General features: G+C 46.0%; 1 protein-coding gene across 1 annotated transcript in view; it reads right to left on the reverse strand.

Moving 5' to 3' along the window:
- The window catches only part of LOC148524760 (collagen alpha-1(XXI) chain-like), a 145,470-nt gene that overhangs the window by 14,218 nt on the left and 106,794 nt on the right, over nt 1-24,458 (reverse strand). The window contains exon 12 of the mRNA XM_088471634.1: nt 9,290-9,343. Within this exon, the coding sequence (XP_088327760.1) occupies nt 9,290-9,343 (54 nt within the window). The remainder of the gene's footprint in view (nt 1-9,289; nt 9,344-24,458) is intronic.

Genomic DNA, 24,458 nt, shown 5'->3' on the forward strand with positions numbered 1-24,458 from the left:
TGAGGACTCAAGTTCATTCCTGAGAGGTGTCCCTCATCTCATCAGACGTCCCAGGTTCCCAGTTATTCAAGAATTTTTCGGTAAGTCCCATCCCAGTTTCCTGTGGCCACTTGTAAAGAGATGGGGTACTGTCACAAATCGGGGTTCTTAGCCTCACATACCCCTTCACCGCTCACATATTGCAGTCGTGTGCACGTATCCTGGTTGCCTGCAGCATATTCCCCGGCAGCATCTCTTTTCCTAAAGATCTTCCATTAACATATTGGATTCATCAGGTGATCCAGTCTCATTCAATCAGACTCCAGCTACAGCACTCACATGATCCGGTCAACCTATGAACATTTAGAGTGCATCTCCTATTTTTCTGCAGTCTCAGCTATAGACTACCAGGTGCACATCATCACCTGCCTGCAGTTTAATCTACATTCTACCAGGTGCATCTTGTTGCCAGTCTGCCGTCTCATCTACAGTCTTCCTAGGGCACATCATTACCAGCCGGCAGTACCTGTTACTCTACTAGTGTGCCTTCCATTATGCACTATTGATCCTGTACAGCATGGCCCCCGTTGTCGCTCCGTTGCTGCCCACATTGGCAAGTATGTATGCACTTGTCGATGCTGATGTCGGGCTGGGTACACATCGTCTAGTGTGTACCCAGCTTTACTGTTTAGGAAGTACAGCAATGTGTCATAAGGAGAAGTGTATCCAATTTGGGTCTTTTCTCAAAAAGCAAAATACTAAATGTATTGATGCTCTATTAGCCAAGATCTGTGACCTGTAGGTTGATCATAAGTTCTTTATTTCTGCTTATACCTTGCAAATGTTGCAAAATGCCAGGACTATCCTTAAACAATCTGTTAATTGATAAAACCAAATGGGCATTTTGACACTGTAGAATCAAATATTACCAGTGGGGGCATAAGCCCAGTAGATTGTTCAGGGCATTGATAGCTCAGTGCCCTTACCTACAATTCTTGTATTAAAGACATTAATGATACTCTAATGCACTTTGACCCGCACATAGCAGAAGCATTTCAGGAATTTTATTCTAAATTGTACAGCTTGTCCCTGGCTCAGATGTCTGTGGAAGCAGAGTCTCACTAATGGGATGTCAGTGAATCTTTGGAGGCTGTGGGTTTCCCCATTCTCTGTGAGTCTGTTGTGAAAGCATTAGTTACCTTTTTACAGCACAGGAACTCTCAGTGGCCACTGAGTAATCTCCTGCTGGCAAAAGTCCTGCGCCTGATGGCTTCCCCTCAAATTATTATAAAACATTTCATAAGTTACTCCTCTCTAACTAACTGGATGCCTTCAATGACATTCAGACATGGAATCTATTCAGCGCAGTCCTTGGAAAGTGATTCCGAAGGAGGACAAGGATCCCTCCATGTGCTCCTGCTATCTCATTACTAAATATAGACGTAAAACTCTTTACAAAATTACTTTCCAACCATCTTAAGCCTCTTTCCCCAGGCTGTGGCCCTCATTCAGAGGCGGTCGCAAGAAGCGATTGCTCTCTTTGAATGAGGGCGGCCGCTTCTTTTTTCAGTGCGGCCTCCTGGTCGCTAGCTAAGCTGTGGGTTACCACCCACAGCTTAGCGACCGACCAGGGTGATGGTCGCGATGCATCGCAACCATTGTGGCTAGCGACGAGACCCTAAGGTTGGGCCTCGGCAGCCGCAAGCCCCAGGGAGCTTCCTGCTCTGATCGAGCAGGAAGCTCCCCACTGACATCACTGCTGATGTCAGTGTGGCCGCCCACAAAACGGCAGGCGTTCCTCAAGGAACGCCTCCGTTTGTGAAACCACCCCTCCGCCCCGCCTACAAAAAGGGCTGAGCTGTCGATCAACATTGACAGACGGCCCTTTTTTAGTGAGCTCCGGAGCGAGAGACTTTCTCTCTCGCTCCGGGGCTTGCGCACGCGCAGTGTGGCCGCTGCGCGTGCGCAGGGCCTTAACATCGACCTGGTTGCGAGCACTCAGCGCTTTCGACCGGGTCTGAATGAGGTCCTATATCCATGACCAGGTGGCCTTTGTCCTGGGTAGGAAGGCAAGAGATAATACTACTTATTAACTTGATTTATCACGTTTCTACTTATTCCATCCCTCTGATGCTTTTATTTACTGACACTAAAAAAATATTCAATAGGGTGTATTGAATATTTATGATGAGGGTTTTGGAGCTCATGGTGCTTGGAAATACGTGGCTACATAGAATACTGGTGCTGTACACATCGCCCACAGCCTGTGTAAGAGCCAATAGGGTATTGTCTGGTTTGCTTTGTATTTCCTATAACACTAGACAAGGTGGCCTGTTCTCGCTGATGGTATTTGTTTTGTGCATGTAATCATTTATGAGAGCGATTAGTCTGAACCCAAACATAACAGGAGTTTGTGTGGGTCACACAGAATTTCACCTTGCCCTTCTTGCAGATGATGTGTCCCCATGTTACTCTCCTGAATCCTATGTTGGAATTCATAAGAATTAATAGAATTTTTAATTTTAAAATAAATTATCATAATCATTGACCCTTAGTATATCCCTTCTCTCCTTAGTTGGGAATATCCTAGTCCAGTGATTCCAAAACTTGGTCCTCAAGGCACACTAACAGTCCTGAATTTATATATGGTTGAGCACAGATGGTTACATCAAAATAACTGAGGTACTAAAACCTGGACTGTTAGTGTGCCTTGAGGACCGTGGTTGGGAACCCCTGCTCTAGTCCATTCATTTTGGCATTATTATAGCCTATAACTTCCAACTGAGGTGTGATTGTATATGTTTGTGAAAGTTATTTAGCATGTTAACAAGACTACAAAAGAGTTTAAATGAAACTAAGCCTGTGTGCAATCATTTTGCAAGTATTTTAATGATATAGATATCATGGTTCCTATCAATTTATTTTTGTGAATAGTTATAAATAGTTATTAAATGGTAATTGATGTATTTGTTTCTTTATTATACAAAGCCTTTAACAGCTTCTTTATCAGTATTGCTATGGCAATGATTCTCACACTATAGATGACAGATGTACTTGGAAATCCTCAATGAGCCCAGGGCATGCAGCAGGTTATTAATTTATCAAAAATGTATAAGGATCAACAGCAACAGAACTAGGAGCCACTAACATGACAGAGGTCAAGTGCACACAGCATCCAATCCAAATACAAAGATGAGGTCATGTTAAGGAGAATACGTCTAGTAAAGTGCCAGGCAATGGTCAGGCCTTCATCCAGGGACATGGCCGAAACTAGGATATCTGTCACCCGGTGCAAGGCAGTAATTTTGTGCCCAATCCCTTCCCGTACCTGGATTTTGTCCTTGCTCCTCCATAAGGCAGTGCACTAGTCAGACATCCCTGCTATAGTGACTTACATTATTCCACACACCATAATGCCCATTACATATTATGCCACACACTGTAATGCCTATTACCAAAGTGCTACTTACAGATTTCCCCTGACACCATTTTAAGCCCCACATAAGGCTTCTAATTACTTATAAATTACCTGCTCATTGTCAGGGGTTTTATGCTCATTACCAGGGGTTTAATGCTAGTTGCCAGGGGTTTCATGTTAGTTGCCAAGGGTTTCATGCTCGCTGCCAGGGGTCTCATGCTCTTGGTTTCATGCTCGTTGCCAGGGGTTCATGCTCGTTGTCAGGGGTTTCACACTCGCTGCCAGGGGTTTCATGCTCGTTGTTAGGGGTTTCTCGCTCGTTCGCCTGGGGTTTTACGATCATTGCCAGGGTTTCACGGGAGAAGATGCAGCTTTCTCCATCTTCTCCCAACAACGCCAGCATCCTCGGCACTTCTGGGAACGCTATGTGCTTGCCTAACAGACACTAGAGGTCCAGTAGGACCTCTAGCATCTGACTCCTCCTAAGCGGCAGCCATTTTTGGAGGGACGTTTTCATCAGATTCCATGCGGACGGCTAGTCTGCATGGAATCTGCAGCCCCCAAGCCACCACGCCCCACTCCGTGCCCCCAAGCCACCATGGGGTCTGCGGACGCTGAGTCAGTCCTTCAGCACCATCTCAAATCCGGCGCCCGGTGCGTGTGCACCTCTAGGCCCCCCCCCCCTAGTTGCAGGACAGTCCATGACAAGCATAAGCTGCAGAACAGATGTAAATGTACATGCTTGTAAAGGACCTATAGGAGTATATTTACTAAATGGCTGAAAAACCACTGCATTCTCTGCTGTTTTCTGGAATTTTTTGTCAGGATTGAATCCCACAGGTTTGCTAAAGCTCAAACTGCTGCAATCCTGTATAATATCCACACTTTAGAAGAACCATCAATCTTTTCCCCATTTAAAGTATAGAAACTCCTGATTTAACCAACTGAAAAACCAGCTCAAATAAATGATCTGCCTCAGACATGCGTGCTTGTTCAAAGCACTGCACATTTTCCTAGGATCTGTGCAGACTTCTGTATTAAAAATGTTGTGCAAAAATCATTTTAAAAAACCTAGGCTGATAGCAGAGAAAATTGTGTGCATGTGTGTGTCTCGCGGGGGGTAACGACTGTGGGCTACACTAAAAGTTTCAGCAAGCCCTGTCATTCCCAATTTTAAGGGTTTGCTGGGCATGTTGTCACTTGGAGAAACACAAGTGCCAGCATGCCCTGGTAAAAAAAAAAGGCCCACTGGCACCTATCAAAAAAATTCAATAAACAAAACAAAAACCCTCCTATGGAAGCCTGTCGTAAATGACAAGTCCATTTCTGAATCTGTCATATACAGTATATGCAGCTCTCCATTCGGTGCATTCGGAGCTGCCACACTCTGACCTATGGTGGACACCCGGCAAGAAGCGAGCAGGATCATGTGATGCTCTGGCAGGCTAGAGTGACTGCGATGGTCACTGCAAGTTTTTTCAAGCAGAGCATATTTCACTTCCTGGAAGGGGTTTTAAGAGAGGAAGTGGCCCGTATGCAGACAGTGCGGGCCCTCAACTCTTCCCAGCGGTGCCGCAATGCACCGATGCAGTAGATTCTGGCTTAGTGCCAGGATCTACTGGGCATGCGTGGGTCTCTAGGGACAGCAGTACTGCGCATGTGCGAGTCCCCGGGGAAATGTCCGCCGCCATTTTCCCAGTGATTTTTGCTGCTCTGCAGCGTCAGATCGGCGCTGCAGAGCAGCACTACGGACAGGTAAGTATAAGACTAATGGGTGAAGGGTGTGTGGTGTGGGCCCCCCTGGGTGCAGGGGCCCGTGTGCGCCGCACACCCTCCACCCATCATAGATACGAACCTGCTTCCAGGTCTGAACATGGAAGTAAATTGATGGTGTAAGTTATCACTTTACTTCGTACTGATTGATTGTAGGGTGGGCTCTTACTGGAGCCTGTGCCCTGGCAACTTCACAATTGTAAATACCCCTGAAAAAAAAATCCTTATTGCCGCGATTTACACCGATAACAAATGTTAATTTTGATGGTCATATCAGATTTGTTAATTAACAGACCTTTTAATGATATAGAAATGATTTTACTATATTTATATTTGTTTTAGACATGCGTTCCAATGCTTTTCAGCCACACTGCGTTCGTGTGTGCCTCCCAGTTGATTCACATGGATAAGTGCATGGTGCCCAGATCACAACGTTAATCTTATCTAGCTTTATTTTATAGTTTAATCTCAAAGGCCTTTTACATATGGGTGTACAATTATGTTTAATGCACACCTTGCACCTTGAAAGTCTGGTAAATGCATTTAACAATGATAGTCCAATAAAATATTGAGTGTACTTGTACAGCCTCACACTTTCTAACATTGCATGTCAATTTCTTAACTTTGCCTGCAGCATTTCTGAGTATTACTTGATACAATGTAATGGGGGTCTGTGGGAGCACTGTTTGAGTACATAATGCCATATGATGCCAAGAGGCTTTAATTACTGTTAAAGTACATGGTTTTATTTACACTTTTAAAGTCTGTATGTACATTTTTGATCATCTTTACAATTAAAAAAAAAAACTGCACAGGTTGAAATTTTCACTTTTACCACATGGTGGCAGTAACCGCCAGACACTGCAAGCGCAGATTTGTAATTGTAAACTGTACGATGATGAACGGTTACGGAATGTAACATCTTACAATTATTGGCAATTACCTTTAGGCCAGGGGGCCCACTGGTTCCTTTTTGTCCAGGATGTCCTCTTTCTCCCTGTAATAGCCAATTCATATGTGATTTATTATATAATCACATTTTACTGATACCTATCATTTCATAATGAAGCATGATGAAAAAACAAAGATTTTTTCAGTTATAGATTAACAACATAGTAACTTCAAGCTTCCTGATAGCATGCTAGACACAATGAGGGGCCAAGTGCTATTCAGCATTGGCTCAGGACTCTTTAGGTGCAGCACCAGATCACTTATTCAGGCACTACTTGCCACCCCCTCCCAAGCCAGGTGACTCGCCGATGCTGAAATGCCCTGGCCTGTTTCTAAATTGAAGTTTTCCATATGGTCTTACTATGCAATTTAACCTAAACCACATGTGATTTACCGGTTTTAAAACTGCAACACTTTGTATTGTTGCTGTTTGAAGATTCAGAGCCTGATTCAGAGATGGACGGAATTGCAGGGCCGCACACAAGCCACTGTGCAATTCCATCCAGCTAATATGCAAATATAGCGCGGGAGGTGTCTGTAGGAAACAGACACCTCCTTGCACCATCATATCAAGCTTGGGCTATCATTTTGGTCTTTATATCATAGAACCATGGCCGGATTTAGGGGGGGGGCGACAGGGGCGGTCATCCCGGGGCCCCCACATACTGTCGATGTGACCCTGCCGAGAACAGAACAGTGGAGGCTCAGCAGCCGTTCCTGTTCTACTGAATGCAGCAGCACAGTCAATGCTGCTGTATCAGCTTTTTTCTAAAGGGAGAGGGACCGGCTCCACAATAGCGGATGCAGTGGGGTGAAACACAGATTCCACTCTACAGTGACTGGCCGCATCGGGGGTGGAGCAAATACGGAAAGCCCCACCCCCATATCCACGTGAATCACGGTATAAAATCGGGGGGGCGGACCCTAATTAATCAAGGTGCCTGGCCCCTGTTGCAACCTATGACTCGTCGTGCTGCAGCTGCTGCATCAAGTGAAAGTATGTATGTGTACTGTTTCAGTGTCTGTATGTATGTGATTCTGCGTGTATATGTGTTAGTGTGTATACTGTGTATGTGTTAGTGTGTATGTATGTGTTAATCTGTATATATGTGTTAATGTGTATATATGTGTTTTTGTGAGTTTACTGCTTATGTGTAAGCGTATGTTATATATGTATATGGCTCAGTGTAGGGGTTTCGGGGAGGGGGGGGTAGGCTTTATGTGGCTTGGAGGGCCCCCACACAATTTAGTTGCCATGGGGCTCCCAGAAGCCTTAGTCCAGCCCTGCATAGAACCAAGTGAGATTTGAAAGTCTATTTACCCAGCTCTTCACCCCTTTGAAACACAAAACTTGTTGCTGAACTATAAAAGTTAATAATAAAATATAATAATAATAATAATAAGAATAAGAATAATAATAATAATACCATGCCTACACAACTTATCAATATATTTTTGAGGTTGTGATCCACAACATAAAAACTTATGAGACTAGTTATATAAATAGATAAACAATGCAATATGTCTTGTCTGTGGGTATTCAATTCACCGTATTAGCCATTTGACCTCTTCTTCATGTGTTTAGAAAAATCTTTTTCACAGGAAACATGATTATTTTAAAGTGAAATCAGTAAAATGTCCTTTTAGAATTAATAAATTGTATAAATTTTTAACTAATGTGCTAACATGCAGATATTAGATTGCCAGTCATGTACAGTTACCTTTAATCCCATTGTGCCAGGGGGACCAGGATCACCGTGATAACCCTAGAAAAACATAAACCTTCTTATGCAGTGCTCTTTTTATTTAGTAAATGTATACTGTTCGCCAATAAACCAGTGAGTACACTATTGATATCAAAATTACAGAAAGCATAACTAAGAGATGTGAAGGGAATACAATGGATAGGTTACCCCTTGTCATCTTTACATTATCAATTACGAACCTGAATATATCACTTTTGCATCAGTGCATCTCTGGTTCGAGTTCCCAATTTGGCCTAATAGCAACAGATATCAAACACCATAACCCATTGACTCAAAAAATAATCCAAATATCAGATAGTCTATACACAAGTGTGTAGGTAAGCTTAGCATATGGAGGTTATGTGGGCGGCTTAGGAATGAGATAAGCTTGTCTAAAGAGATGAGTTTTCAGGGAACGCTTGAAAGTTTGAAGCCTAGAGGAAAGACTTATTGTGCGTGGGAGGGCATTTCACAGAGTGGGGCCCCACACTGCACAACCTGCACCCCTATTACCTAAAACTCACCTGTCCGTGGTTCTGTGTCTGGTGTCAGTGCTGCACAGGATGCCGGAAAATGGACGCCGCGTCCATTTTTCTGGCGTTCTGCGCATGTGCAGTAGACTCTGGGCACACTCTAGTGCCCAGAGTCTACTGCTTCTGCGGTGGACGGCCAGCCGCTTCAGTCGGCTGCCGGCCTGCACCGGGAATGCACACGGGCCCCCTCCTCTCTTAAGACGCTCCTGGTGAGAGGCAGCAGTTTTCTGGGTATACAGTAGTTGGTGGCAGCTTGTAGCAGGTTGGTAGTGTGGTGCGAATAGCTTTAGGTCCATTTTTATATATATAATGTTAGGTAATTGGAATAGTGCACTTTGCTCCAGACTGTGTCTAAAACAGTTATTTTTCTTCCAGAAATCAGGGGGATGACCCAGCCAGGGCATGCAGATGTGTCCTCTTGCATCTTTTCAGCGTTTGCGGCAAATCGCGGCACGCATGGCGTGAGGCGTGCGCCCGAGAGCAGATATGTGCACTGCGTTCTCACAACTGCAACTCCATAGGATTGCAATGTGCGATTGCTGTGCACGCCACAGCGCACCGTAGCGTATGTTGCTGCAGGTAATCGCAGTGTGCACACGTTTGTAACGTGATCGGCAAAGATGTAAGAGGACACATCTGTAAGTAGCTTTATCGGAGAACCATGACGCCAGACATACTACAATATTCCCTAGATGTCTCTAATGTGCATATTAATATGAATTCATAAATTAATTTCCTCTGTTTTAAAGTAACTGCACAGTGTACATTTTCTCCCACTCACCCCATGCCCAGTGGGGAAATGTAAGAGGAAATACCTTCCTGATTCTAATACACTTTTTTTAAATCAGTAACTATAAAAAATGTTCACAAATATTGGATATTGGACTCACCTTAAGTCCTACAGGCCCGGGTGCTCCATCTCTTCCTTGTGACCCTGGCTCACCCTAAAAGCGGAAATACAACACATCACTGTTAATAAAAGCAGACTTAAAGCATTTCAATTAGACTGTGGTCACTGTTGCTGCCAATTTGGTGTTGTTGTGCTTTTTGTATTCTGTACTTGACAATAAGTTCTCCAAATCATAAATTATCTGTTGTCTTCACTTTGCTGTGCAAGTACTGTGTGGTGTTTTTAATCCCTTAGCGCAGATGGTCTTTCTAATGGCTCACATACACTAGCTGCTCTGTTGTGTGTACAACTGGTTTTACTGGTGATTTGAAGGCAGAGGCAAATTCAGTTGTCACTCAAGTAGTCCCGATATTGTTCACCAACCTATCCCTTACAGCCAAGCGCTCAAGTGCTTTCCACAGCAGTTCTGGTAATCTCTGGCATGGTGGGCCCCTGTGCTGAACCTATACGGTCCTGTCCATAGAAGAATTTAATTACCTACCTAATTAAGGATTGCTATGAGAGTGACATCTTCTGTAATGTATTTTCATTGCGCAATGTGTAGGTTCCCATCTTTGGGAAGCCTGTAGCTACATGGTAGTAGACCCACTACTTCAAAGCCTTTCAGCTCTCATCCTAACCTGCTGCTTACATGCTTCTTCCTCACTGTCTACCCTATCTGTGACACCCCTGTCTGTATGACCCTCCCCTTTAGAATGTAAGCTCTCACAAGCAGGGCCCTCTTCCCTTATCTGTTTCTCCTTCCCTCACTCATACGATCATCTACTCCAAACTCCCCACAAGGGCACCAAATACTTGGTAGCTGACACCCTGCTGCTTTTTTTGGGTGTTATGATCGCTATTGCAGCAATGTTTATAAACTATGGGTCTCATTCAGACCCAGTCGCAAGCGATGAGCGCTCGCAGCCGGGTCGATGTTGACCCACTGGGCATGCGCACATCGGGGCCGGCTCCGACGTGCGCATGCGCAAGACCCCGCTAGCGACGGGCGCTCCGTCACTACGGGTCTCGCATCAAAGGGGGTGGTGAGCTGTCGATGTTGAATGACAGCTCGCCCTGTTTGGGAGGCGGGCAGGGGGGGTGGCCGGCCAAACGGAGGCGTTCCCAACGGAACGCTTGCCATTTGGGGGCGGCCCCACTGACATCAGCAATGATGTCAGTGGGGAGCTTCCTTCTCGATCAGAGCAGGGAGCTCCCTGGGGCTTGCGCTTGCCGAGACCCAACCTTAGGGTCTCGTCGCAAACCCGATGGTCGTGATGGTCTTGACCATCGCGACCATCCCCCTGGTCGGTCGCTAAGCTGTGAGTGGTAACCCACAGCTTAGCTAGCGACCAGGAGGCCGCACTTCAAGATGCAAGCGGCCGCCCTCATTCAGAGCGACCGCTTGCATCTATCAACTGACTCTGAATGAGGGCCTATGTTCTTATCCTGTATTATTTTGTACTGTAAGTTGCTCTTTTCATGTTTGTTCATTTGTATATGTACTTTGTGAGGTGCTGTGGAACCCTTGTGGCGCCATATAAATAAAGGTTAATAATAATAATAAACAGATGTTAGACAGGCTTTAGGCCGATACAGACAAAAGGCCGACACACAAAAAGGTCGACATGTATGAATATTGACAGTTACCAAAGGTCACATGAAAAAAAATGGTCAACGCTTTTTTTTTTTCTAACCCTAATCTTCACCCTAACCCTTCCCTTAGTGCCAAACCCTAACCCTCCCTCCTGGTGCCTAGCCCTAACCATTGGTTTAAGTGCCTAACCCTAACTGTCCCTCCTAGTGCCTAACCCTAGCCCTCCGGTAAGTGCCTAACCCTAACCATTCGGGTAAGTGCCTAATCCTAACTATCCCTCCTATTGCCCAACCCTAACCGTCCAGGTAAGTGCCTAACCCTCCAATTATTGTGTCAACCTTTTGTACATGTCAACATTCATCCCTGTTAACCTATTGCCTGTCTAACATCTAGACACTGTCAACCTTTTTACTGTAGATGTATTGATTGGAACCTGTGTGGCTGATGCAGAGTTGCACGCCAGTCTGTTTAGCTGATTGATCTTGTGACCTTTAGCATTGTGCACCCTCTGTAGCTGAGCGTTGACAACTATGAGCAACTACAAGTCATGCATGTTTGTAACCATTACAGTAATCTCCACTTCCGGCTGAATAGGTGTAAATAGATGGCAGTGGGGTGTGAGTTGTGCATACGCAGAGATACATATGATTTTGGATGGATATTTTACATCAACTATAGTGCTGGTGCAAGTGTGCACGGATGGATAGAAGCGGTGCAGGTGCATAGTTGCTTGGTATACGGATGATTATGAGCATTTAGTTCTATGAAGTGCAATTGTGTTTGCTGTGCTTGCAACTCTGAATCACTCCCTGTGTATTCTGAGCATTATACAGATTGCAGGTGAGATTAAAACCCAGAACGTAGGGGTTTTCTGGTCAGCATGTGACACGCTATACATAGGACTTTCATGAGAAAGGATTAAGGTTATGGAGAATTTTATAGCTCCAACCTCCTAGACATACAGATGAGTGCCCAGAATCCCATATACACCATTCTTAGTTCTTACTGGTTAAGACGTTAGGAAATACTGTTGCACTTCATTTTGACTTCTGCATAAGAACTTGCAATGACTCCTTTTGTCAGTACTTTCTTATATGTGAACTTCTCCAGATAAGTTTGTATAGTCTATATTTGGAAACTGTAAAATGTGCTATATAGTAATTATATGGAAACGTATGTACTAGTTGTGAGCTTTAAAAGTCTCTCTAACCTTATACCACTTTCCCAGTATGGGTAACTATTAAAGGAGTAATACATATCTGGTAACCTTCCTCTCAGTATTTGACAGATACATAAAACAAAACAATACTTACTCGTGGTCCCTGTAGCCCCGGAGTGCCTGCTGGGCCCCTTTCCCCTTTACTCCCCTAAAACATAAATATTGGCGAAAATTACTAAACTTTCTTAACCTGGCAAAGTAAAAAAAAAACATGGACATATCTTCAAAGATATATATTTTGTGAAATATTATGCAGGATTCAGTTATGTGTGGTTATTGCAATATCTTCAGTTAAATATATATGTATATGTTCATCAATAAATAAAAAAGCATGTGTAGAACATAGGGCGATATCTCTTATATACCACAGGTGGAATTTAGACACAAGGATAGATACTAATCTTAAAGTGTATATCTGTTGTCCTTTGTAATGTTATATTTGGAACACTTGTGTGGGCATCGATGATTGCTACTATTATATTTATCTGGTCCCTTTCTTTATTCTATTTTACTGTACACAGACTCTTGTTTTACAAAAACAAATTCTGAAAATAAAGAATTTATAAAAATGAAGAAAACTTTCATGTATAAAACTATAAATGTTACTTTGCTCCATCACTAAATATAACTAAGTTGTGAAGTCTGCTCTGCAAACACTTTAGAAAAGCTGATTAGATTTGTATTCATTTTGTAATCATTTAAAATATTAAATAGTAAATTATATATTAATCTAAAGTCAAAATTGTACCTGTTGCATACATGCAGTGAAGGACAGGCACCATTATATGGATTAAAGTAATGTTCTCGACAATGCAGCTTATTTTAGGGAAGTTTCCCATAAACCATTTTCACGGCAGAAAAACAACTGGGAAAAAGCTCTTCAATATTCCAGAGACTTTTCCCTTCTGATAGGAAGACTACAGTACATCATAGAGGGGGCGCTGTTCAATCGTTTGTATAAAACAATGTAATTGTTTCAAACATTCTCTATAAAATGCTGGGTTCTATACGAATAAATTCTAATAAATAATATTGTTTTATGAAGCACGCCTTTATTTCAGCAGTATTCCTGCTGACAGAGCTGGCTCTAGGCACAGGCACACTAAGCAAATGCCTAGGGCATTTGGAATGCCTACGGGCATCCAAGCCCGTCTAAGGACGGAAGAGGTTTGTGGCAGGCATGGCCAGGGCACCTGCTGCCGGGTGGGCAGAGACTCCTGCAGCTGTTAATGCCGCTGCATAGGGTCCAAGATCGGAGCTCAGCTGACAGCTCCGATTGGGCCCTGGATGATGGCTAGTAGTTAGCGCTGGGGCAGCATGCACCAAGATGCGGTCTGCTAGCCTGAGCTGGGAAAAGCAGGTACCTCAAGTCATGCGCTCAGCAGGCTGCAGCCACTTCGTTCAAGTAAAGTAAGTCTGGAACTGATCGAGGGCCAGGGTGCTGTGGTACTCACTGATGGGAGAGAGGTGCTCTTCTGGGATAGGGGTGCTGGGTGAGGGTGGGTGCTGACACCATGCTGTGCTGGGTGAGGGCCGGGGTGCTGTGTGAGGGATGTTGTCATGCTGGGTGAGGGGGGTGCTGGGTCAGGTGAGAGGTGCCACCATGCTGTACTGGGAGAGGGGGGAGCTGTGCTGAGTGAGGGCCAGGGTGCTGTGTCAGGGGAAGGGTGCCATTGTGCTGTGCTGGGAGGTGATGGTGGTGCTGTGCTTGGTGAGGGCAGGGGTGTTGTGTGAGGGGTGTTGTGCTGGGTGAGGGGGCTGCTGTGCTGGGATAGGGGTGCTGGGTCAGGTGAGGGGTGCTGTCACCATGCTGTGCTGGGAGAGGGGGGTGCTGTGCTGGGTGAGGGCTGGGTAATAGGTGCTGTGCTGGAAGAGGGGTGGTGGATGTTGTGATCTGTGGTGTGCTGGGAGAGGGACAATACACTGACACTGCTAAAATACATGTTTACAGGTCAGACAGACACACTGACAGTGCTCACCCTCTTTCTTCTGTGAATTAGGCAATATGGGTGGTGGGCATGGTTACACTCCGTTGTGGACTCTGTAAACATTGTGTGTGTCGCCCATTCACAGAGGTACATGAGATGGTGACTGTGGCTGTCTGCATCTTAGGGGCATGTTTTGCCTCCCCTGTACTCCTCAGCCCCTAAAGAGGCCCAGGACTGAGTACTTTGTACCCACCCAACCCTCTCTAGCTGTACCTGAACATGAATACCACCCTGAGGGCACCCCTATGATATTCAAATTTCACATTTTAGAAGTATTTACATACCTACTGGGTATTCGGTATGATTTACCATTGGCCGCATGGCCGGCGGTTCAAATCCCGACAGCGTCTGCCCGACACAGGAGGAAATCCCGATCGTCTAGAGAGATAAGTATAACTAATCTAATTCCCCCCCCCTAACCCTTATCTTTAGGGTGCCTAACCCTAACCTCCCCCCCCAGTGCCTAAGCCTAATCCCCCCTCTATGTGCCTAAACCTAACCCACCTTCCCCGCCGCCTAAACCTAAGTCCCCGGGGGGTGCCTAACCCTAACCTCCCCCCGTGGGTGCCTAACCCTAACCCTCCCTCCCCCTAGCCTAACCCTAACCTTCCAGGGGTGTGCCTAACCCTAAATCCCCCCCGGCAGCCCCTAACTTAACCCTCCCCCCGCAGCTGTCCGCGCCCGTCATCCCTTCGATCGAGATGCCGGGCGCCAGTCTCCCGGCGTAGGTAAAATGACAGGCGTCGCGATTTCGACGCCTGTCATTTAACCCTTGCCGGGATTCAGTAGTCGGGAAGCCGGCTGTCGGGATTACGTCAGCCGGTTTCCTGAACGTATAACACCTACTGGTAAGTAAGATTTTATAAACCTAGAGATAAAATTAAATTGGGTGCAATGTGTAGGCAACAATTCACAAACAACTGGTTATTAGAACTGTTGCATTCTTCCTTGTGGTAGGGTTTAGGAATAGAGTCCTGCATAAAACATAATAATATGCACCTCCAGCACAGAAATTTGGACTGAGCATAACTCATTTACCCAGTAAAAATAAACATTGCTATATCATTACTTTCTTTCCTGAAATCCCAGGACTTCCAGATTGACCGCCTGGTCCAAGTGAACCCTAATACAATAAAAAAAATATATAATTAGATGCAGTAAAAACAAAAGAGAAGTTAAGTTTCACACTGTCAGCTTCACAAAGTAGAATTTCTACAAGAAATATGCACCATTCCTAGTTTCCTCAGATACATAATGAGAAAGCATTCACACCTTTTATAAATGCTCTTTATCTATACATTTTGCTGAGGGAAAAAGGGGGGAGAGGTGAAGATCCCAGTGTGGGGGCCACTATTGGAAAAACAAACCAAGTACACATGAGAATATTATTGTCCAAGAAAAGGTAGAGAGGAGAGGTCACCAAAATAAGGCATGAAACTATGACAATATCACAACAATATCACAACAGGTGCTCCCACAGTCCTTGAGATGAGGAGGGCTGGGAAGAGGTATTATGGAAGCAATATCAAAAACACTATGTTTGAATAAATACACTGAGGTGTCAAAAGGTAATGGTAGGTGACGTCACCATACTGTGATGTCTTGGAAATGCCCAGACTTGCATCAGTTGTAATCTAACATCTCGTGAGATAGTTTAAATACCAGCTAGGCAAGGCGATGAGAAATATCGGAGTTCGAACGTGACATGATAATGGGTGCCTGATGGATGAGACATTCCATTTCTGAAGTTGAGCGGACATTCAACATTCCTTGATCTCTGGTGTCATGTGTGTATTGGGAATACCTCATGGTGGCCTCACCACCCACCCTGGCTGACCACAGGTGCCTAATGATCATGACCAGCGTCATCTGGCAAGAATTGTCCGTGGTAACAGACAAGCGACACTGACTCAAATAACATCCACATTTAATGGAGGTACTAGACGCATATCCAACAGATCAGTGCAGCACTCTGTAGCTTCCATTGGATATGGGAGCAGAAAACCCACCAGAGTCCCTCCGTTAATACTACAAGCACCTCACCTGGGTTTGTGATGTCACTACGGTAGTTGGACCCAGGAGGACTCGATGAATCACGGTTCCAGTTGTTTTGGACTGATGGTAGGGTTCGGGTGTGGCGCAATCACTATTGGGCCATGGACACGAGTTGTCAATAAGGCACCATGCAGGTTGGTGGTGGTTCCATAATGGTGTGGGTTGTGTTCATGTGACTTAGGTTGGATCTACTGGTCTGCCTGAATACGTCATTGGGGGCGATTCAATTCAGCATGAATAGAATAGCGCCAGGAGGGAGCTCCCAGAGCTATTCAATTCAGTGCCATGTTTACTCGGACGGGAAGTAGTCGGAAGTCAGAGAATGCTGGTTCTCGTGACTTAATCTGGGTGTTTAGTCATGAGAATAGGCATTCTCCAACTATAGTGCCTGCCGTGAGACTGTTAGTGCCGCGCTAAGTCGGAAATTAGCCTCACAGCCGGCACTATAGTTGGATTTCTACTCGCACCCTCCTGAGGGTGCGCATAGAAAACTGAGTAAAGTGACGGCCGCGAGGTGTTTAGTCATGATAACAGGCATTCTCCAACTATAGTGCCTGCCGTAAGGATGTTAGTGCCGCGCTGAGCTGGAAATTAGCCTCGCGGCCGGCACTTTAGTCGGATTTCTACTCGCACCCTCAGGACGGTGCGAGGAGAAACAATTAGTCAGACTAAAAAGGCTCTGAATTGGATAACTCCAGCATTATTCAATTCACGCTGAATTGAATCGCCCCCAATGACCGGTAACCGCTATGTTGCATTGCTTGATGATCATTTGCAGCCCTTCATGGACTTCATGTACCTCCACAATGATGTAATATTCCAGCAGGATAATGCACCGTGATATCTGTCCCAATATGTCCAGAATTGGTTCGTGGAGCACTTTGGAGACTTCCGATTAATGGTATGGCCACTACGTTTGCCCGACATGAACTCATTCCAGCATTTATGGGACATGGTGGAGTGGTCCATTCGCACCCAAGATCTTGCACCTACAAGTATCAGGGACAGCATGGGTCAACATCTCTTCAGAGGCGTCTACTTGTGTAATAGATGCAATGTCGAGTTGCTGCACTTCGCCGGGCCCTACACAATACTAGGCACCTATCCCATGTGTTTTGTCACTTCAGTGTATGTAAGATCTATGGTTAAGGTAGGCTGTCATGTTTTTCATGACAGCAAGGGGCAGACTTTACAGATAACCAATCGTATTGTAGGGGTGTTATGGCGTTTTCCAATGGGAGGTGATCAAACATCTGGCTACCAGTGGTGGAATGCCCATGTGGCATGTGAGGTACATCAATCTCTACTCCCCCTCCCACACACACAACCACCTGCATCAGAACCACAGGCCCCTTTTATATTTTATTACAGGGTGGGGTGGGGGATTATGGTGCAGAAGGTGTGTGTGTGTGTGTGTGTGTGTGTGGGGGTGGGGGGATTGGGGCTGCCTACCTCCTCTCCAGGGGCGTCGGATTCAAGCCAAGCCCTGTCATAAAGGGTATGGAGCCCTGGCCGGCAGTGATGAGATGTCTATGTGACAGGCAGCGCTGCCTGCTGCTATCTATCACTGATGGGTGGCCCTGCTGAACTGCCTGTGCCCATGGAGGCCGGAGTCCTTATCTGGTATCTGTCTACTGTAACTGCCCACAGGAATTAATAGATAATTCCTGAGACATGATGTAGCAATTTACTGTACAATGACACGTGTATAGTTCTTTCTAGTGTCTAATGTCAGAAAACTTTCAATCTGTTTCTATACAACATTGATGTAGCTGCAATATGGAGGGGATTCAAGTGAAATAAAACAAACCAAAATGGGGGACACACACAAATAATGTTGTGCTCTTGGGCTGCCTGACCCATTAATCCGCCTCTGCTGACTGCATTAACATTTAGACAGATAAACTATTCATCAGCAGATGGATATATATTCCCGTCTATTGTAAATTCAGACAAACACTAATTCATATTGAATATGTGACAATTTGTTCTTGAGCGGATAGTCTATTTGGACACTACTGTACATTGATCCACTAGATAGTATTCTGGCTATCTCAACAAATTTCCAAACACGTTTACATTTTAACAGAGAGAGTAACTAAATTGACATTATAGGTGCTCATTACACTGTTTTAGCATTATTACTTGATGTTTACCAATTCTTTTATGGTGATACATAAATTATTATTATGTTGTAGTGATATATTTTTTAATTATTGTTCCGATTCTTAAAAAGTGGGAGGCACATATAGAAACCGTTGTAATTCCTACACCGTTCACCTGATTTGGATGTAATTACTCTCAAATTAAATCTGAAAGTCTGCAGTTAAAGCACATCTTGTTTGTTTCATTTCAAATCCATTCTGGTGGTAAATAGAGGTCAAAATATGAAAATTCTGTCAATGTCCCAATATTTATGCACCTGACTGTATATAGATGCTGATAATACATAAGAAATTGTTCACTTTATGGGTATTATTGCGTGGAGTATCTGTGGAGTGTTGCTCAATACTTTGTTGATGCACCTTTGGCAGCAATTACAGCCTCAAGTCTTTTTGAATATGATGCCACAAGCTTGGCACACCTATCTTGGGGCAGTTTCGCCCATTCCTCTTTGCAGCACCTCTCAAGCTCCATCAGGTTGGATGGGAAGCGTCAGTGCACAGCCATTTTCAGATCTCTCCAGAGATGTTCAATAGAATTCAAGTCTGGGCCCTGGCTGGGCCACTCAAGGAAATTCACAGAGTTGTCCTGAAGCCACTCCTTTGATATCTTGGCTGTGTGCTTAGGGTCGTTGACTTGCTGAAAGATGAACCGTCGCCCCAGTCTGAGGTCAAGAGCGCTCTGGAGTAGGTTTTCATCCAGGATGACTCTGTACATTGCTGCATTCATCTTTCCCTGTGTCCTGACTAGTCTCCTAGTTCCTGCCGCTGAAAAACATCCCCACAGCATGATGCTGCCACCACCATGCTTCATTGTAGGGATGGTATTGGCCTGGTGATGAGCGGTGCCTGGTTTCCTCCAAACATAACCGCTGGCATTCACACCAAAAAGTTCAATCATTGACTCATCAGACCAGAGAATTTTGTTTCTCATTATCTGAGAGTCCTTCGGGTGCATTTTGGCAAACTCCAGGCGGTCTGCCATGTGCTTATTACTAAGGAGTGGCTTACGTCTGGCCACTCTATTATACAGGCCTGATTGGTGGATTGCTGCAGAGATGGTTTTCCTTCTGGAAGGTTTTCCTGTTTCCACAAAGGAATGCTGTAGCTCTGACAGACTAACCATTGGGTTCTTGGTCACCTCTCTGACTAGGGCCCTTCTCCCCCGATCGCTCAGTTTAGACGGCCGGCCAACTCTAGGAAGAGTCCTGGTGGTTCCGAACTTCTTCCATTTACGGATGATGGAGGCCACTGTGCTCATTGGGACCTTCAAAGCAGCAGATATTTTTCTGTACCCTTCCCCAGATTTGTGCCTCGAAACAATCCTGTCTCGGAGGTCTACAGACAATTCCTTGGACTTCATGCTTGGTTTGTGCTCTAACATGCACTGTCAAGTGTGGGACCTTATATAGACAGGTGTATGCCTTTCAAAATCATGTCCAATCAACTGAATTTACCACAGATGGACTCCAATTAAGCTGTAGGAACATCTCAAGGATGATCAGTGGAAACAGGATGCACCTGAGCTTAATTTTGAGCTTCATGGCAATGGCTGTGAATACTTATGTACATGTGATATCTTAGGTTTTTTTTTTACTTAAATTTGCAAAAATGTCAAAAAAACTTATTACACATTGTCATAATGGGGTATTGTGTGTAGAATTTTGAGGACAAAAATGAATTTATTTAATTTTGGAATAAGGCTGTAACATAACAAAATGTGGAACAAGTGAAGCAATGTGAATCCTTTCCGGATGCACTGTACATCAGTGAGATGCCTGCATGTATGTTATTGAAAAAAGCTTAGAAAGAGTTACATTTTTTTTTAAATTATGTGGGTCCCCCCCTAAGACAGAACCAGCCTGAACTTTTCTTAGCCAGTCCTGGTTGTGTAAGTACAGGGAAAACATTGCGTAGGGTTCCCCCTGTACTTAGCACAACCAGCACTGGGCTCTGATCCTGTCCTGGTTCTGGAATTACAGGGTAAAAAATGCATAGGATTTCCCTGTAATTTTCACAACCAGTACCGGACCCTTTCACCGGGCCCCCCAGCCGAAGCATCAGCCCTGACCGCTAGTCAGCCCAGGCCAGGGATCCCTGGGGAGTTGGGGACCCCCCCAATAAAGGCGTCCCCCTCTCCAGGGCACCCCTGGCCTTGGCTGATAGCATGGCGCAATCCCCGCAACCCCTGGGTGGTGGGTGGCGGGTGCAGGTGTAGTGTAAAAAAATATGAGATATGGTAAGAACTTACCCTTGTTATCTCTATTTCTATGAAGTCCATAGGGTTCCACAGGATACCTTGGGGTATAGGTGATGACGTCAGGCATCTCTCACCACAGAGTTAAGTTTTTCATCCTCCCAGGATGCACTGGGGTCCCTCTCCTATACCCCACCGCAGAGCCTCAGGCACTCAGTTACATCACAAGCCATAGGCCGGAGGAGGAGAAAAGAGAGAGAAGAAAGTCTGGAACACACAAGAAATCACATTCTCACCAGAAGGAGAGAAAAAATGGTGACCGGATCAAAGCCCATCTGCAGTACAGGTTTGACAGGGCGGGAGTCCTGTGAAACCCTATGGACTTCGTAGAAATAGAGATAACAAGTTCTTACCATATCTCATATTTTCTACTTCAGGGTCCATAGGGTATCCACAGGATACCTTGGGGATGTCCCAAAGCAGTATCATTTAAGGGTGGGGATGCTCCTGTGCTGTAAGGAGAATCCGCCACCCGAAGGAAGCATCCTGAGAGGCGAAGGTATCAAAAGCATAATACCTTATGAAAGTATGGACAGATGACCACGTGGCTGCCTTGCACAGCTGAACTGCTGAAGCACCACGTCGAGCTGCCCACGAAGGACCCACAGACCTAGTGGAATGAGCCCTAACTGAAGATGGAACAGGAAGGCCTTCATGAACATAAGCTTCAGAAATAGCCATGCAAATCCATCCTGCCAATGTTTGCTTAGTGGCAGGCCAACTCTTCTTCTGGAAGCCATAAAGGACAAACAAAGAGTCTGACTTCCTAAAAGAAGTGGTGCGATCAACATAAATCTTCAAGGCCCGCACCACATCCAAGGTGGCTTCATCAACTGAGAGGTCTGGTGAATTAAAGGCCAGCACAATAATTTCCTTGTTGATGTGAAAACTATATACCACCTTCCGGAGAAAACTAGGGCGAGTGCGAAGCACCGCCCTGTCCCTATGAAAGGTGAGAAAGGGAGGCCGACATGAGAGAGCCCCCAATTCTGAAACCAAAGGAATGGCCAGAAGGAAAACAATCAGCTGTAAGCCATTTCATATCCGCTGAGCCCAGTGGTTCAAATGGCGGCCCATGGAGAGCCCTAAGAACCACAGCCAAATTCCAAGGAGCCGCAGGTGGAACAAAGGGAGGCTGAATACGAAGTACACCTTGCATAAAGGTGCGGACATCAGGAAGCGTAGCAATCCTACAATGAAACCACACTGACAGGGCAGAGACCTGCACCTTCAGAGAAGCAAGGCGAAGACCGTGATCCAAGCTCGCCTGTAGGAAAGCCAACACTCTGGAAATCCGGAACACCCGAGGAGCATAGCCTCTAGGGCAGGGGTGGGGAACCTTTTTTCTGCCGAAGGCCATTTTGATATATATAACATTATTTGTGGGCCTGGTGCAGACCGCGCCGCCTCCATGAGTCATCACACAGGGGCGGGGACACAATCGTCAGTGATTACAGCAATGCCCAGAGCATCCTGAGGATGCTCTGGGGTGCTGCAAAGGCAGCGGTTCGACTGTTTGAAGAATCCTAAGGACGCTCCAGGCAACACTGTTGCATAGATTCTGGCTGCAGGGTGCCATTCTAGGCACCCCTCAAGCTAGATGAGGCTAGCAGAAAAAAGCTTTGAGGGCCATACCAAATGATTTCGGGGGCCTTATACAGCCCCCGGGCCTGTGGTTCCCCATCCCTGCTCTAGGGCACCACTGAAAGAAAGTATGCCATACTCGATGGTAAATTCTTGCAGATGAAGGCTTCTGAGCTCTTAACATGGTGTTAACCACAGAGCTGGAAAACCCCTCGGACCTTAAGAGGGACGTCTCAACAGCCACGCCGTCAAAGACAGACGACCCAGGTCAGGGTGATGGCAAGGACCCTGAGACAACAGGTCCGGACGGTGAGGCAACAGCATCGGATTGTCTACGTAGAGACTCCGAAGGTCTGAGTACCAGTGCCGTCTGGGCCACGCTGGAGCTACCAGCAGGAGCGTGCCGCCTTCTTGCTTGAACTTGCGTATCACTCGAGGAAGAAGGGAGAACGGAGGGAAGAGTTATGCAAACTGGAAGGTCCACCTGACCGACAGTGCATCCACCAGAAGTGCCTCTGTGTCTCTTGTTCTTGACCCGTACACAGGTAGCTTGTTGTTGTGTTGGGAAGCCATGAGGTCTATCTCTGGAAGGCCCCACTTGTTCACCAGTAGCTGAAACACCTCCTGGTGAAGAAACCACTCTCCTTGATGCACGTCTTGACGGCTGAGAAAGTTTGCTTCTCAGTTGGGGACTCCTGGCATGAACACTGCCGATATTGCAGGGAGATTGCCTTCCGCCCAAGCTAGAATGCGGGACACCTCTCTCAAAGCCGCCTGGCTGTGGGTCCCTCCTTGGCGGTTTATGTAGGCCACCGTGGTGGCGTTGTCTGACTGTACCTGCACGGGTTTTCCGTGTAGGACATGCTTTGAATACTACCCGAAGTTCCAAGATGTTTATTGGAAGAGCAGATTCTGCTGGCGTCCACCGTCCCTGGAAGAAGTGTGGACCCGTCACTGCTCCCCAGCCCCGGAGACTGGCATCTGTTGTTAGAAGGACCCAGTCCGCAATCCAAAATGGGCGCCCCTTGTTTAGGTGAGCAGTCTGCAGCTACCAGGCCAGAGACAGACGAACCTCAAGGGAAAGCACCATTGTCTGTGTCTTTAACCGATGGGGCAACCCATTCCATCTGGAGAGGATCAACTTCTGCAGAGGACTGTAGTGAAACAGGGTGTACTCCACCATGTCGAACATCGACACCATGGAACCCAGTAACCTCATCGCCGAGTGAATAGACACCTGGCGACTCCGCAGGCAATTGCATACTTTTGCCTGCAATGCAGAGATCTTTTCCTCTGTCACAAAGGTCCTCTGATGTTGGGAGTCCAACAGGGCTCCGAGATGGATCATCCTCTGTGAAGGAACCAGGGAGGACTTCTTCCAATTTATTAGCCAGCCGTGATTCTGCAACACAGAGACTGTGTGTTGCAGATGGCGCTGAAGTTTCTCTGGAGACTCTGCCAACAACAGAAGGTCGTTCAGATAGGGTAACAAGTGAACCCCCTGCATCCACAGGTGAGCTGCCATAACTGCCATAACTTTGGGAAACACTCGAGGCGCTGTGGCCAGACCAAAAGGCAGTGCCTGAAACTGGAAGTGGTCGTTGACCACTGCAAACCTGAGGAAACGCTGGTGCACTGAGACAATAGGGATATGCAGGTAAGCATCCTGAATATCTAGCGAGACCATGAAATCCCCAGGTTCCATCACCAAAATGATGGTACGCACGGTCTCCATCCTGAACCGAGGAACCCTCAAAAATTTGCTAAGGGATTTGAGGTTGAGGATTGGCCGGTAGGACCCATTGGGTTTCCGTACCAGAAAAAGTTTAGAGTAATACCCCAATTCCCTCTGAGACAAAGGAACCGGCACTATGACCCCAGCTTGGATCATAGAGTGTAATACCTTCCAGAACTCCAGGGCCTTGTCCTGATTGGACTGAACACCTGTGGAGAAAAACCAGCTGGGAGGCCTCCGCCGGAAGGAGAGGGCGTACCCCTGAGAGACTACTTCTCTTACCCAAGTATCCGAGGTGGTCAGACGCCAACACCTCCCCCAAAGAGAGGCCCGTCCCATCAGGCAGAAGGCTTGTCGTCCGACTTGGGAGCAGGACGTCTAGTACTCCAAGTCTGCTTCTTGGGCTTCGCAGATTTCTTGGCTCCTGTCTGTCTCGGAAAGGACTGTACCTTGGACTTACCCCGGGTTCTGTAAGGCCGAAAGGATGATGAACCCGACCCTGATGGGACCGCAGCTGATGGCAGGCACGCAGACTTAGCTGCTGCCAAATTAGCCACAATTTTATCCAGATCA

This window comes from Taudactylus pleione, unplaced genomic scaffold (genome assembly GCF_031769625.1).
Source record: "Taudactylus pleione unplaced genomic scaffold, aTauple2 ptg000116l, whole genome shotgun sequence".
NCBI classification, from domain to species: domain Eukaryota; kingdom Metazoa; phylum Chordata; class Amphibia; order Anura; family Myobatrachidae; genus Taudactylus; species Taudactylus pleione.